This window comes from Euprymna scolopes, chromosome 46, assembly GCF_053919585.1.
Source record: "Euprymna scolopes isolate OS-2025 chromosome 46, ASM5391958v1, whole genome shotgun sequence".
Classification (NCBI taxonomy): domain Eukaryota; kingdom Metazoa; phylum Mollusca; class Cephalopoda; order Sepiida; family Sepiolidae; genus Euprymna; species Euprymna scolopes.
In genome coordinates, this window is record NC_136527.1 from 172,022,941 (window position 1) to 172,040,792 (window position 17,852).

General features: G+C 31.4%; 1 protein-coding gene across 1 annotated transcript in view; it reads left to right on the forward strand.

Annotated features, from left to right (window-relative positions):
- The window catches only part of LOC145270274 (uncharacterized), a 43,388-nt gene that overhangs the window by 12,461 nt on the left and 13,075 nt on the right, over window positions 1–17,852 (forward strand). The window contains exons 3-4 of the mRNA XM_080125918.1: window positions 13,046–13,093; window positions 14,285–15,436. Of these exons, the coding sequence (XP_079982044.1) occupies window positions 13,046–13,093; window positions 14,285–15,436 (1,200 nt within the window). The remainder of the gene's footprint in view (window positions 1–13,045; window positions 13,094–14,284; window positions 15,437–17,852) is intronic.

Here is a 17,852-nt window from a genome sequence, read left to right on the forward strand (position 1 = left end):
TAGCAGCAGAGATGTTAGAATTAAAACGTGACTAGGTTTCCACAGTTTAAAATGAATCCGAACCTCCACCTCAAGTAAAGTGAATTGTCTCTTATTTTTCTCCCAAATCCAAAGGTTCAGTCTTACAAAATAAACCTGTTTTTTATATTTACATATATTTTATTTTTTGATATATAAATTGGACAAACAAGAGAGAAATTTGCAAAAGAAATCCCAACAAGCTTTAAGCATTTGACAAATACAATCTAAACTTGATAGGAAAACAAACTTAACTAATGAATGGACATTTTTACACAAGGAACGAAATAATGATTTCACCGTGTTACGATAACCTAAATTACACCGTCATACTATGACCTAAATTCATTGTTTCTTAGCAGTTGATTTTCTGTTTAAATAATTCCACGTTTAAATCGTGTTTTTCATCTTTTAATTGGGATTCTGTTATATTTTCATATATTTTATTTCTTAATGAATTGGACACAGAAAACAAAAGTTGTATCAATTTGCGAAAGAAACAAACAAAACAAATTTTCTATTTTGAAAAAAAAAAAATCGAATTCATCCCACTTTCTTTTCGTACTGAATTCCTGTAATGTAATTCCTGGAATGAAAGGTAAGTTTTTGTAAAACACCTTTTAAAACTTCTATTCAATAACTTTGAAAATAATTATTATAATAAGTTCATTTATTTATTTCTTCGTATTGCATTCCATGAAAGATAACTTTTTTTCTTCTGTTTTTATCCAAATTTTACAAATTTACACTCAATAACTTATTAAATAACGTGAAACATTTTTGGGTTTGTATTACTGTACACATAGATTCGAAAAAGTTGTCAAAAAACAAATATATAACAAATAAATGTCATCAAAAGCAAGATAAGTTACTTTTCTACCAAACTGGATATATTTTTCGTATTTTTATTCAATGTAACATGTTTATTTAGCTCAAAAAATACATTTTATATTGTTAAGTGAAAGTACCGATAGGTGTATCAGAATTTTTGTAGGAATTTTTGACACCCCTAACATGAAACTGCGACTAAAATATAAAAATCTCGTAATTTCTCTGTTAAAAGTGTGTTATTTTCTTTATGGATTATACTTCCAAAATAAACTATTAAAGTTGTTTTAAAAGTAACAGAAATATTTCTTTTTTAAAACAGTAATGAATTTTCCGAACTCAATATTTTTCAATTTTTAAACTTTAAAAATCTATCAAAATTTTTCTATTGATTCTATTTTTACGATATTTTCAGGGTCAATGTGAAATTTTATGTTCTTTCCAATAAACCGATTATAATATTTTAGACAAACGTTTTTTTTTTAATTCACGGCCCCCCATTTTCAAGTGTCTATTAAAAAGTAAATAATTAATTTACTCACCGAAAACTAAATAATTAAATTACTCACAAATTGAAGAGAAAAGGTCAATAAATAATATATTCAAATTTGAAACAAGAAAAACGTACTTTTTTTTTAGAATTTTACCTGTAAAGTTTGAAGTTTAAAACTTTTTTTTTAAAACCACGTTATTTGTTTTTTCTTTTTTTAATGAAACCTTGGTCCTTGCTCCTTTAATTGAAAAAAATATTAGGACTTGAATTACATTTTTCAAGGAGTTATAAGCTGTGAAAGACAGAGGGTCGAATAATTCACGCCTTCCATTTTGCAATGTCTATTAAAAAGTAAATAATTAATTTATGTACCAAAGTCTTATATATCACAAATTGAAGAGAAAAGGTCAGTAAATAATATATTCAAATTTAAAACGAAAAAAAGAACTGTCTTTTAGAAATTTACATATAAAGTCCGAAGTTTAAAACCTTTTTTTAAAAAAAAACACGTTTCTTTTTTAATGAAACCTTAGTCCTTGCTCCTTTAATTGAAAAAAATAATTAGGGGTTGAATTACATTTTTCGAGGAGTTATAAGCTTGGAAAGATGGGGTTGGGTTATTCACTATTTTCACGAAATTTCTGACGCACTTAAACCGATTAGTTGGCAAAGACATTCACCCCAATGTTAGGACTGGTTTTCTAAAACAATAACGTTATTCGTAAAGAGGGTGGAGATTTTATTTGAAATAGAACAGAAAATAAAATGGATAAAAAATTAAATTTAAAAAATCGGTGCGCTCTCTATTTTCATTTAAACAAAAGCAACATACATCAAACGATAATTTTTACTAATTAATATATTTAGTATACATAAAAAAATGGAAACTGCAAAGGATTGGTTCTGAAGTGGTTGATCATTTTACATTAAATATATAGAACAAAAACAAAATAAATCAAACGACAAACTGCAAACGATTGGTTCTGAAGTGGTTGATCATTTTACATTAAATTTACATAAAACAAAAACTAAATAGATCGAACGGCATATTTTACTAATTAATATATTTATTATACCTCACAAAATTGAAAACAGCAAACGATTGGCTATTAAATGGGGGCTCATTTTACATTAAATTTATATAAAACAGAAACAAAATAAATCGAACGAAATTTTTACTAATTAATATATTTATTATACCTAAAAAATAGGAAACTGCGAACAATTGGTTCTGTAGTGGTTGATCATTTTAGATTAAATTCATACAAGAAACTCATTTCCTATTCTAAAGCTTTATTTTTTAATTCCTTGTTTATGGATTTATTTTTCACCTTCTCTAAAATTTTATATATCTCTACTTTTATATAAATGCAACTTTGTGTGAATTGGTTCCTTATGGATTCCTAAACGGCTCCGCTTGATTTTTTTCTTTTTTTAGATGAAGGTACTTTATGAGTTGTGCAGTGTTCTTTGATAGGTTTTGTATGGAAATGTCTTCGGTAATTATCATGTAATAGAAAGAACAGATGCTAATGTCTTATACAACCTAATTGATTCATTTGAAGCGTTTTATTGTCACACAAACAGGCCTAACATTCATTTGAAGCGTTTTATTACCACACAAACAGAAAGGCCTAACATTCATTAGAAGCGTTTCATTTCCGCACAAACATAAAGGCCTAACATTCATTTGAAGCGTTTTATTACCACACAAACAGAAATGCCTAACATTCATTTGAAGCGTTTTATTACCACACAAAGAGAAAGGCCTAACATTCATTTGAAGCGTTTTATTACCACAAAAACAGAAAGGCCTAACATTCATTTGAAGCGTTTTATTACCACACAAACCGAAGGACCTAACATTCATTTGAAGCGTTTTATTACCACACAAAGAGAAAGGCCTAACATTCATTTGATGCGTTTTATTACCACACAAACAGAAAGGCCTAACATTCATTTGATGCGTTTTATTACCACACAAAGAGAAAGGCCTAACATTCATTTGATGCATTTTATTACCACACAAAGAGAAAGGCCTAACATTCATTTGAAGCGTTTTATTACCACACAAAGAGAAAGGCCTAACATTCATTTGAAGCGTTTTATTACCACACAAAGAGAAAGGCCTAACATTCATTTAATGCATTTTATTACCACACAAACAGAAAGGCCTTACATTCATTTGAAGTGTTTTATTACCACACAAACAGAAAGGCCTAAAATTCATTTGAAGCGTTTTATTACCACACAAAGAGAAAGGCCTAACATTCATTTGAAGCGTTTAATTACCACAAAAACAGAAAGGCCTAACATTCATTTGAAGCGTTTTATTACCACACAAACAGAAGGACCTAACATTCATTTGAAGCGTTTTATTACCACACAAAGAGAAAGGCCTAACATTCATTTGATGCGTTTTATTACCACACAAACAGAAAGGCCTAACATTCATTTGATGCGTTTTATTACCACACAAAGAGAAAGGCCTAACATTCATTTGATGCATTTTATTACCACACAAACAGAAAGGCCTAACATTCATTTGAAGCGTTTTATTACCACACAAAGAGAAAGGCCTAACATTCATTTGAAGCGTTTTATTACCACACAAAGAGAAAGGCCTAACATTCATTTAATGCATTTTATTACCACACAAACAGAAAGGCCTTACATTCATTTGAAGCGTTTTATTACCACACAAACAGAAATGCCTAACATTCATTTGATGCATTTTATTACCACACAAACAGAAAGGCCTAACATTCATTTGAAGGTTTTTATTACCACACAAAGAGAAAGGCCTAACATTCATTTGAAGCGTTTTGTTACCACCCAAACAGAAAGGCCTAACATTCATTTGAAGGTTTTTATTACCACACAAAGAGAAAGGCCTAACATTCATTTAATGCATTTTATTACCACACAAACAGAAAGGCCTTACATTCATTTGAAGCGTTTTATTACCACACAAACAGAAAGGCCTAACATTCATTTGAAGCGTTTTATTACCACACAAACAGAAAGGCCTAACATTCATTTTATGCGTTTTATTACCACACAAACAGAAAGGCCTAACATTCATTTGATGCATTTTATTACCACACAAACAGAAAGGCCTAACATTCATTTGAAGCGTTTTATTACCACACAAACAGAAAGGCCTAACATTCATTTGAAGCGTTTTATTACCACACAAACAGAAAGGCCTAACATTCATTTGAAGCGTTTTATTACCACGCAAACAGAAAGGCCTAACATTCATTTGATACGTTTTATTACCACAAAAACAGAAAGGCCTAACATTCATTTGATGCGTTTTATTACCACACAAACAGAAAGACCTAACATTCATTTGATGCATTTTATTACCACACAAACAGAAAGGCCTAACATTCATTTGAAGCGTTTTATTACCACAAAAACAGAAAGGCCTTACATTCATTTGAAGCGTTTTATTACCACACAATCAGAAAGGCCTAACATTCATTTGAAGCGTTTTATTACCACACAAACAGAAAGGCCTAACATTCATTTGATGCGTTTTATTACCACACCAACAGAAAGGCCTAACATTCATTTGATGCATTTTATTACCACACAAACAGAAAGGGCTAACATTCATTTGAAGCGTTTTATTACCACAAAAAAAGAAAGGCCTAACATTCATTTGAAGCGTTTTATTACCACACAAACAGAAAGGCCTTACATTCATTTGAAGCGTTTTATTACCACACAAACAGAAAGGCCTAACATTCATTTGAAGCGTTTTATTACCACACAAACAGAAAGGCCTAGCATTCATTTGAAGCGATTTATTACCACACAAACAGAAAGACCTAACATTCATTTGATGCATTTTATTACCACACAAAGAGAAAGGCCTAACATTCATTTGATGTATTTTATTACCACACAAACAGAAAGGCCTTACATTCATTTGAAGCGTTTTATTACCACACAAACAGAAAGGCCTTACATTCATTTGAAGCGTTTTATTACCACACAAACAGAAAGGCCTAGCATTCATTTGAAGCGATTTATTACCACACAAACAGAAAGACCTAACATTCATTTGATGCATTTTATTACCACACAAAGAGAAAGGCCTAACATTCATTTGATGTATTTTATTACCACACAAACAGAAAGGCCTAACATTCATTTGATGTATTTTATTACCACACAAACAGAAAGGCCTAACATTCATTTGATGCATTTTATTACCACACAAAGAGAAAGGCCTAACATTCATTTGAAGCGTTTTATTACCACACAAACAGAAAGGCCTAACATTCATTTGAAGCGTTTTATTACCACGCAAACAGAAAGGCCTAACATTCATTTGATACGTTTTATTACCACAAAAACAGAAAGGCCTAACATTCATTTGATGCGTTTTATTACCACACAAACAGAAAGACCTAACATTCATTTGATGCATTTTATTACCACACAAACAGAAAGGCCTAACATTCATTTGAAGCGTTTTATTACCACAAAAACAGAAAGGCCTAACATTCATTTGAAGCGTTTTATTACCACACAATCAGAAAGGCCTAACATTCATTTGAAGCGTTTTATTACCACACAAACAGAAAGGCCTAACATTCATTTGATGCGTTTTATTACCACACCAACAGAAAGGCCTAACATTCATTTGATGCATTTTATTACCACACAAACAGAAAGGTCTAACATTCATTTGATGCGTTTTATTACCACATAAACAGAAAGGCCTTACATTCATTTCATACGTTTTATTACCACACAAACAGAACGGCCTAACATTCATTTGATGCGTTTTATTACCACACAAACAGAAAGGCCTAACATTCATTTGAAGGTTTTTATTACCACACAAATAGAAAGGCCTAACATTCATTTGAAGCGTTTTATTACCACACAAACAGAAAGGCCTAACATTCATTTGATGCGTTTTATTACCCCACCAACAGAAAGGCCTAACATTCATTTGATGCGTTTTATTACCACACAAACAGAAAGGTCTAACATTCATTTGATACGTTTTATTACCACACAAACAGAAAGGCCTTACATTCATTTCATACGTTTTATTACCACACAAACAGAAAGGCCTAACATTCATTTGAAGGTTTTTATTACCACACAAATAGAAAGGCCTAACATTCATTTGAAGCGTTTTATTACCACACAAACAGAAAGGCCTAACATTCATTTGAAGCGTTTTATTACCACACAAAGAGAAAGGCCTAACATTCATTTGATGTATTTTATTACCACACAAACAGAAAGGCCTAACATTAATTTGATGCATTTTATTACCACACAAACAGAAAGGCCTAACATTCATTTGAAGCGTTTTATTACCACAAAAACAGAAAGGGCTAACATTCATTTGAAGGTTTTTATTACCACACAAATAGAAAGGCCTAACATTCATTTGAAGCGTTTTATTACCACACAAACAGAAAGGCCTTACATTCATTTGATACGTTTTATTACCACACAAACAGAAAGGCCTAACATTCATTTTATGCGTTTTATTACCACAAAAACAGTAGGCCTAACATTCATTTGAAGCGTTTTATTACCACACAAACAGAAAGGCCTAACATTCATTTGATGCGTTTTATTACCACACAAACAGAAAGGTCTAACATTCATTTGATACGTTTTATTACCACACAAACAGAAAGGCCTAACATTCATTTGATGCGTTTTATTACCACACAAACAGAAAGGCCTAACATTCATTTGATGTATTTTATTACCACACAAACAGAAAGGCCTAACATTCATTTGAAGGTTTTTATTACCACACAAATAGAAAGGCCTAACATTCATTTGATGCGTTTTATTACCACAGAAACAGAAAGGCCTAACATTCATTTGATGCGTTTTATTACCACACAAACAGAAAGGCCTTACATTCATTTGAAGCGTTTTATTACCACACAAACAGAAAGGCCCAACATTCATTTGAAGCGTTTTATTACCACACAAACAGAAAGGCCTAGCATTCATTTGAAGCGATTTATTACCACACAAACAGAAAGGCCTAACATTCATTTGAAGCGTTTTATTACCACACAAACAGTAGGCCTAACATTCATTTGAAGCGTTTTATTACCACACAAACAGAAAGGCCTTACATTCATTTGAAGCGTTTTATTACCACACAAACAGAAAGGCCTTACATTCATTTGATGCATTTTATTACCACACAAACAGAAAGGCCTTACATTCATTTGATGCGTTTTATTACCACACAAACAGAAAGGCCTAACATTCATTTGAAGCGTTTTATTACCACACAAACGGAAAGGCCTAACATTCATTTGATGCGTTTTATTACCACACAAACAGAAAGGCCTAACATTTATTTGAAGCGTTTTATTACCACACAAAGACGAAGGCCTAACATTCATTTGATGCGTTTTATTACCACACAAACAGAAAGGCCTAACATTCATTTGAAGCGTTTTATTACCACACAAACAGAAAGGGCTAACATTCATTTGAAGCGTTTTATTACCACACAAACAGAAAGGCCTAACATTCATTTGAAGCGTTTTATTACCACACAAACAGAAAGGCCTAGCATTCATTTGAAGCGATTTATTACCACACAAACAGAAAAGCCTAACATTCATTTGAAGCGTTTTATTACCACGCAAACAGAAAGGCCTAACATTCATTTGAAGCGTTTTATTACCACACAAACAGAAAGGCCTTACATTCATTTGAAGCGTTTTATTACCACGCAAACAGAAAGGCCTAACATTCATTTGAAGCGATTTATTACCACAAAAACAGAAAGGCCTAACATTCATTTGATGCGTTTATGACCACACAAACAGAAATACCTAACATTCATTTTATGCATTTTATTACCACACAAACGGAAAGGCCTAACATTCATTTGATGCGTTTTATTACCACACCAACAGAAAGGCCTAGCATTCATTTGATGCATTTTATTACCACACAAACAGAAAGGTCTAACATTCATTTGATGCGTTTTATTACCACATAAACAGAAAGGCCTTACATTCATTTCATACGTTTTATTACCACACAAACAGAACGGCCTAACATTCATTTGATGCGTTTTATTACCACACAAACAGAAAGGCCTAACATTCATTTGAAGGTTTTTATTACCACACAAATAGAAAGGCCTAACATTCATTTGAAGCGTTTTATTACCACACAAACAGAAAGGCCTAACATTCATTTGATGCGTTTTATTACCCCACCAACAGAAAGGCCTAACATTCATTTGATGCGTTTTATTACCACACAAACAGAAAGGTCTAACATTCATTTGATACGTTTTATTACCACACAAACAGAAAGGCCTTACATTCATTTCATACGTTTTATTACCACACAAACAGAAAGGCCTAACATTCATTTGAAGGTTTTTATTACCACACAAATAGAAAGGCCTAACATTCATTTGAAGCGTTTTATTACCACACAAACAGAAAGGCCTAACATTCATTTGAAGCGTTTTATTACCACACAAAGAGAAAGGCCTAACATTCATTTGATGTATTTTATTACCACACAAACAGAAAGGCCTAACATTAATTTGATGCATTTTATTACCACACAAACAGAAAGGCCTAACATTCATTTGAAGCGTTTTATTACCACAAAAACAGAAAGGGCTAACATTCATTTGAAGGTTTTTATTACCACACAAATAGAAAGGCCTAACATTCATTTGAAGCGTTTTATTACCACACAAACAGAAAGGCCTTACATTCATTTGATACGTTTTATTACCACACAAACAGAAAGGCCTAACATTCATTTTATGCGTTTTATTACCACAAAAACAGTAGGCCTAACATTCATTTGAAGCGTTTTATTACCACACAAACAGAAAGGCCTAACATTCATTTGATGCGTTTTATTACCACACAAACAGAAAGGTCTAACATTCATTTGATACGTTTTATTACCACACAAACAGAAAGGCCTAACATTCATTTGATGCGTTTTATTACCACACAAACAGAAAGGCCTAACATTCATTTGATGTATTTTATTACCACACAAACAGAAAGGCCTAACATTCATTTGAAGGTTTTTATTACCACACAAATAGAAAGGCCTAACATTCATTTGATGCGTTTTATTACCACAGAAACAGAAAGGCCTAACATTCATTTGATGCGTTTTATTACCACACAAACAGAAAGGCCTTACATTCATTTGAAGCGTTTTATTACCACACAAACAGAAAGGCCTAACATTCATTTGAAGCGTTTTATTACCACACAAACAGAAAGGCCTAGCATTCATTTGAAGCGATTTATTACCACACAAACAGAAAGGCCTAACATTCATTTGAAGCGTTTTATTACCACACAAACAGTAGGCCTAACATTCATTTGAAGCGTTTTATTACCACACAAACAGAAAGGCCTTACATTCATTTGAAGCGTTTTATTACCACACAAACAGAAAGGCCTTACATTCATTTGATGCATTTTATTACCACACAAACAGAAAGGCCTTACATTCATTTGATGCGTTTTATTACCACACAAACAGAAAGGCCTAACATTCATTTGAAGCGTTTTATTACCACACAAACGGAAAGGCCTAACATTCATTTGATGCGTTTTATTACCACACAAACAGAAAGGCCTAACATTTATTTGAAGCGTTTTATTACCACACAAAGACGAAGGCCTAACATTCATTTGATGCGTTTTATTACCACACAAACAGAAAGGCCTAACATTCATTTGAAGCGTTTTATTACCACACAAACAGAAAGGGCTAACATTCATTTGAAGCGTTTTATTACCACACAAACAGAAAGGCCTAACATTCATTTGAAGCGTTTTATTACCACACAAACAGAAAGGCCTAGCATTCATTTGAAGCGATTTATTACCACACAAACAGAAAAGCCTAACATTCATTTGAAGCGTTTTATTACCACGCAAACAGAAAGGCCTAACATTCATTTGAAGCGTTTTATTACCACACAAACAGAAAGGCCTTACATTCATTTGAAGCGTTTTATTACCACGCAAACAGAAAGGCCTAACATTCATTTGAAGCGATTTATTACCACAAAAACAGAAAGGCCTAACATTCATTTGATGCGTTTATGACCACACAAACAGAAATACCTAACATTCATTTTATGCATTTTATTACCACACAAACGGAAAGGCCTAACATTCATTTGATGCGTTTTATTACCACACCAACAGAAAGGCCTAGCATTCATTTGATGCATTTTATTACCACACAAAGAGAAAGGTCTAACATTCACTTGATGCGTTTTATTACCACATAAACAGAAAGGCCTTACATTCATTTCATACGTTTTATTACCACACAAACAGAAAGGCCTAACATTCATTTGAAGCGTTTTATCACCACACAAACAGAAAGGCCTAACATTCATTTGAAGCGTTTTATTACCACATAATCAGAAAGGCCTAACATTCATTTGAAGCGTTTTATTACCACACAAACAGAAAGGCCTTACATTCATTTGAAGCGTTTTATTACCACACAAACAGAAAGGCCTTACATTCATTTGAAGCGTTTTATTACCACACAAACAGAAAGGCCTTACATTCATTTGATGCATTTTATTACCACACAAACAGAAAGGCCTAACATTCATTTGATGCATTTTATTACCACACAAACAGAAAGGCCTTACATTCATTTGAAGCGTTTTATTACCACACAAACAGAAAGGCCTTACATTCATTTGAAGCGTGTTATTACCACACAAACAGAAAGGCCTTACATTCATTTGATGCATTTTATAACCACACAAACAGAAAGGCCTAACATTCATTTGAAGCGTTTTATTACCACACAAACAGAAAGGCCTAGCATTCATTTGAAGTGTTTTATTACCACACAAACAGAAAGGCCTTACATTCATTTGATGCATTTTATTACCACACAAACAGAAAGGCCTTACATTCATTTGATGCATTTTATTACCACACAAACAGAAAGGCCTTACATTCATTTGATGCGTTTTATTACCACACCAACAGAAAGGCCTTACATTCATTTGATGCATTTTATTACCACACAAACAGAAAGGCCTAACATTCATTTGAAGCGTTTTATTATCACATAAACAGAAAGGCCTAGCATTCATTTGAAGTGTTTTATTACCACACAAACAGAAAGGCCCTCCATAGACAATCAATTGTCGGCTTTTTGACAAAGGAATGTTCGAAATAAATGTTTCTGTTTAGAGCACAATTGAACCATGATACTTGATGTTTGCCTTTTAAACCTGAATTAAAACTATTATACCCACACAAGTTGATATGCTCACGATATAAAATCAAAAGTAGTTTTTTGACATGACATCGTCAGCTTCGAAAAGAATATTTCTGTTTAGAGAACAATTAAACCATTATACTAGACATTTGAATTTAAAATTTTAATTCAAGCCATTTTATATAAAAAATAATCTTATAAAATCAACAGTAAGTTTTCTACAGTGTAATTTATAATGTATTGTGCATTAACCTATTTTGAGGAGGCATGTGGAGTTTACTCTCAGTGCAACCCGGGGGGGGGGGTCCCAACTAGAGAATTCAAGGTTTAATGTTTATTACATGTAACATGTATATAGTAATTTTAATATTTAGTTCTAATATTTAAAGATGAAACATTAAAATGTTTATAAGTTAAACATTTGTTGTTGTAAACAATGTTTATTAATTATTTATAGTAATTTAAATATTTAGTAAAAATATTTAAAGATGAACATTAAACTGTTTATAAGTTAAACATCTGTGGCTGCAAATAATGTTTACTAAATATTTATAGTAATTTAAATATTTAGTTCAAATATTTAAGGAAGAAACAGTAAAATGTTTACAAGTTGCTGTTACATCTGTTGTAAATAATGTTTATAAATTATTTATAGTAATTTAAATATTTTGTTCAAATATTTTAAGATGAAACATAAAAATGCTTATAAGTTAAACACCTATATTACATATTTATAGCAATTAAATATTAAATATTTGTAGTAATTTACATTTTTTCAGATAAAATTAACTTTATATTCAGATTACTTAAAGATGGACCGATATATTTCCTTAATTAAATACAAGATAGAATAATAATAAATATATACGAAAAAAGTGTAAATAAAGAAGATATAAAATGTATAGAATTTAACTGTTAAAGTTATCAAACTAATGAAATTTTGAGGTGCTAAACATATATAATTATAAAATTTTGTACACTGTTGATAATATATATATATATATATATATATATATATATATATATATATATATATATATATATAAATTATCAACAGTCTACAAAAATTTATAATTGGCTTAAAATTTATTGGTATATGAACGATTACTGAATTTTCAATTATATTAACCTAGTGAAATTCGGAGTACTATAAATAAGATTATATATATATATATATATATATATATATATATATATATATATATATATCCGAAAGGATGAAACACTAGTCTTTAGGTATTTCATTATTATAGTAAAAAATAATTATGACATCCCCTTTAAGAAACTCATTGCTTATCCTTGGCCACTCTCAGTTGAATTAAGTCGGTCAATTTAGCTCTTATGAATAGATCATCGTATAACGATTAGATCACTGTTCTGACGTAAAGAACATTTGAAATGAAAAATATTTAAATCTAATGTTATTTCATGCAGTTAATGGTAGCTGAATGGACACGGTCTTTGCGAATCAAGCCAGAGATGGTTTGTGTTGCCGAGTTCAAATCTGTCGACTAGTGTTAATCATGATACTCTGCACTGAAGATTCCCAAAAGGATGAAACACTAGTGTCTGTAGGTATTTAATTTTTATAGTAAAATAAATTATATATATATATATAAATTATGAAGAAGGCAAGTAAAGGAAATATCTTGATGTACTTTTTGTAATTTATATATTTATTTTACATGCAAACAAAGTAAATTTATTGATGCCACTGAGAACAGAATACTAATAATAAAAATATTTATTTGCAGATGTTCCTGATTTGACGATTATAATTGCGTATTTACGGAGTATCATTTTCATGAAACATTATCCTATAAACAGTTGTTATCTAATTTGGATTTTTATAACGATATTATTTGGAAGATTTATTATGAATTTTATGAAATATATATTTTTTGTAAAATGTGTTCAATCTTCAAAAGTTAATAAGAAATCAAATCGCAAACTGGGGCAAAGAAGAAATCCAACTTGAAAAAAAATATTCTTGTTAAGTATGTGATTTTATTAAACATCACATTCAGTGACATTTCTGAGAACTCACACTGGAAAAAAGCCACACTATTGAGGAATTCTGTTTTTCTGCAAAATAGGGTTTACTAATACATCTGAAAACACACACTGGCGAAAAAAGAGCTCTCGGCTAGTTTCAGTAAAATATAGGGAATTTTGACCACTGGTCTAGCTGCCCCATAGTCAGCATCACAATATTTAAAAGAAAAAAAAATAAAAAAGAAAAAGATTAAAGCGAAACATAATCAGCATCACAATCTTCAAAGAAAGAAAATTAAAAAAAGAAAAGATTAAAACGAAACACAGTCAGCATCACAATCTTCAAAGAAAAAAAAGGAACAAAAGCTTTTGGATCTGGTAGAAACTCCTATCCTCAGCATAAAAAAATGAAAAAAATGTTTCTGTAAAATGTCAAATATGCTTTATTTGAAAAATCAAAATTGATGATACACATGAGCATTCACATTGCGGAAAAGCCAATTACTTTTGAAGTGCATGAATATTCTAGTTCTTGAAAATTCTCGTTTGTGAGACATATGAGAAATAAAACTGGGAAAAAGCCTAATTATTGTGAAATGTGTGATTCCTTTTCTCAAAAATCATAGTTATCCATATGAGAACTCACACGGTAGAAAAACCACATTCTTGTTCGGATAGTCTTGTTCTCAAAACGCAAACTTAATAAGGAATATGCAGACTCACACTAGGGAAAAGCTACATTCTTGTAAAGTGTGTGGATATTCCTCTTCTGTAAAAGCAAATTTAATAGCACATATGAGAACTCACACTGGGGAAAAGCCACATTCTTGCAAAGTGTGTAATTATTCTTGTTCTCAAAAGGCATCGTTACTGAAACATATGAGGACTCACACTGGGGAAAAGCCACATTCTTGTAAAGTGTGTGGATATTCCTTTTCTGTAAAAAACAATTTAATAGCACATATGAGAACTCACACTGGGGAAAAGCCACATTCTTGCGAAGCCTGTAATTATTCTTGTTCTCAGAAGGCCTCGTTAGTAACGCATATGAGAACTCACACTGGGGAAAAGCCACATTCTTGTAAAGTATGTGGATATTCCACTTCTGTAAAAACAAGTTTAGTAGCACATATGAGAACTCACACTGGAGAAAAACCACATTCTTGCAAAATGTGTAAATATTCTTGTTCTCAAAAAGCATCGTTAGTTACACATATGAGAACTCACACTGGGGAAAAGCCACATTCTTGCAAAGTGTGTGGATATTCGTTTTCTGTAAAAACTAATTTAATAGCACATATGAGAACTCACACTGGTACAAAACCACATTCTTGCAAAGTGTGCAAATATTCTTCTTCTCAAAAAGCATCATTAGTGAAACATATGAGAACTCACACTGGAGAAAAGCCACATTCTTGTAACGTATGTGGGTATTCCTTTTCTCAAACATCAAATTTATTAGCACATATGAGAACTCACACTGGGGAAAAGCCACATTCTTGTGAAGTCTGTAATTTTTCTTGTTCTCATAAAGTATCTTTAGTGAAACATATGAGAACTCACACTGGGGAAAAGCCTCATTCTTGTGAAGTTTGTGGATATTCTTGTTCTCAAAAAGCATCGTTACTGAAACATATGAGAACTCACACTGGGGAAAAACCACATTCTTGTAATGTGTGTGGATATTCCTTTTCTCAAAAATCAAATTTAGTTACACATATAAGAACTCACACTGGAGAAAAGCCACATTCTTGTAAAGTGTGTAATTATTCTTGTTCTCAAAAAGCATCGTTAGTGAAACATGAGAATTCACACTGGGGAAAAAACACATTCTTGTGAAGTTGTTGGATATTCTTATTCTGACAAATCAAATTTAGTTCTTCATGTAAGAACTCGTACTGGGGAAAGCCATATTCTGGCACAAAAGCGAATATTCTTGCTGTTATAAATCAAGCTTAGTGATACATATAAAAAATAAACATAATTAGAAAATGTCATCTCAATCTTAGTTTGCATTCATTCAAGTAAGACATGAAACAATTATGTATTACAGTATTACATAAGACATAAAATTAGATAAAACAAACGTGAAACGTGTCCAAACTTCCAAACTTCTGTATACGTAACGCACCTTCTCACAACGAACTTCTGCTAATTCAACTTATTTCTTCGAAATCCAACTTCAAAATGAACGTCCCTCTAAAAATCAACCCTCTTTTATCTCCAACCAGGGGCATCACATTTGCATATCGGGTGGTCACATTGCAGGCATATAACGAGATAAAGCAGCCATTTTTGTTTCTTTCTTCTTCATTCATTTCATTCCACGACACACGTGCTAATTAGGTAAGTCGCACGTTTCCCTACAGGTTAAACATACGATAATCTTCTGATTTCAAACTTAATCCTGCTAATTATCTGTTAGGTATAATATCAGAACCCGGAGAAGAATGACTAACGTGTAGTAGCTGTTCCTGTTTTGAGTTTGGGTTATCATTATTCTGGCGTGATAAATGCAATCTTTACATGTCATGAGTTGCATTCTCCCATGCATTTACTCCTTCATTGAAATAAGTAATGTCAACGTGTCTTTCTCGGTCATTTTTCATGTGAGAGTGCCCCAGCCATTAAGTAGTTTTTTTTTCGTATTAAACGATAAATTTATTAAATCTTCACAGCATCATAAACTCATAAAAACTACTTGTTTATGTTCTGCAATAACGTAGCTTTTTTCCTTTATCAATAAACTTGTGTTTACAAAAAAATTGTTTTGACAATAAATTAAAATCCAAGCGGAATTCCTGTTGATTTGTTCATGTTTTTGTTATTTACTTATCACTGTCAATAACTCGTCTGTAAAAAACTATGTTTTGACATTAATATTAAAATGAAAGTGTAGTACCAGTTTCTGGTTTGTTCTGTCATATCTGCCGCGTTTATGTACTCATAACAACCATGTGTAAGATTATCATTATTATTGCAAGTTAAATTCAAGTTTTGCTTGTTGAAATGAACTATGGTTTGTCTGTGTCTCATGAGTTGACTCCTCCCATGCATTATGGCCTCCTTTCAGATGAATTTGATTAATAGCCAATCTGTAATGCCGTTACTATGAAATGCTAAGTGATCTTTGGATTTTTTAATCTATATATATATATATATATATATATATATATATATATAAATTCGTATTCCTGTCTGTTTGTTTATTTGTTTGTTTGTTCACAATTTGATTAATATATATAAAAGGTTCATTCAGTCCTATATATAGTATTAGTCGTGTAAAATAGACGATTGAGAGATGGCATGATTTGCATATTATATTAAGGAAAATCGATTTATAAAATAACGGTTTGTTTGTTATTGCTTATAGTAAGATAATTGTTTTAAGTGTTCTATTTAAGTTTATTATTTAAATTTGATTTATATTGATAACCTATTTAATTTTATTTATTTTTACCAACAACGATTTTTTTTATAAAACAGTTTGAGTTATTTGAGTTTTGAGTTATTTCCTTTTCTTCTTATTGTTTTTGTTTTCTTTTTCAGTGGATAATCAAACTAAAAATAATTCACACAAGATTTCAAGCATTATTTATTTAATCCGTTCAAATAAAATAATTCCGTGATTTCGCAGTTACCGTTTTGGTCCAGTTAATTTTTATGTTAAAATAAACAAACAATCCAATTCAACTACGATTCTTTATTTAAAACAAAAACAAAAAAAATCATTTATGTTTTTTCACCAATGTTTTTCTTCACATTTTTTGGCATCGAAACTAATTTTTTTTTCCTTTTAATAACACAATAAGTCAAAACTCATCATTTTTATAACATAAAAATTCGTTTAACACAAATTCTATTTTGGTATTTTTGAAACCGAATTATTTACAGTTTGTTTTAGTTGCAACAAACCGTAATAACAAATTTTTCTAGACTGAGGAAGCATAAAAGCAATTCGCTTAAACTGGAATATAGTTATAAAAGGTGCTCAATATCCGGAGAATAGCTTCTCTATCCCTTCTGCCGAAATACCTGGTGAAGATTTTGTCACGTACTTCTGCTTTTTTCGGGGGGGGGGATTACATTTTCGTGTTTTCATTCGTTCTTTTATTTTTGAAATTTTTGTTGGGGTAACGATTGAGCTGAAACATAATAATGAAAAGCTGGTCAATATTCGTAGCATAGCAGGTGTGGCTAAACCGAACTTCATGTCGACCCTGGCAACGCTGGGTATCCATGCTAG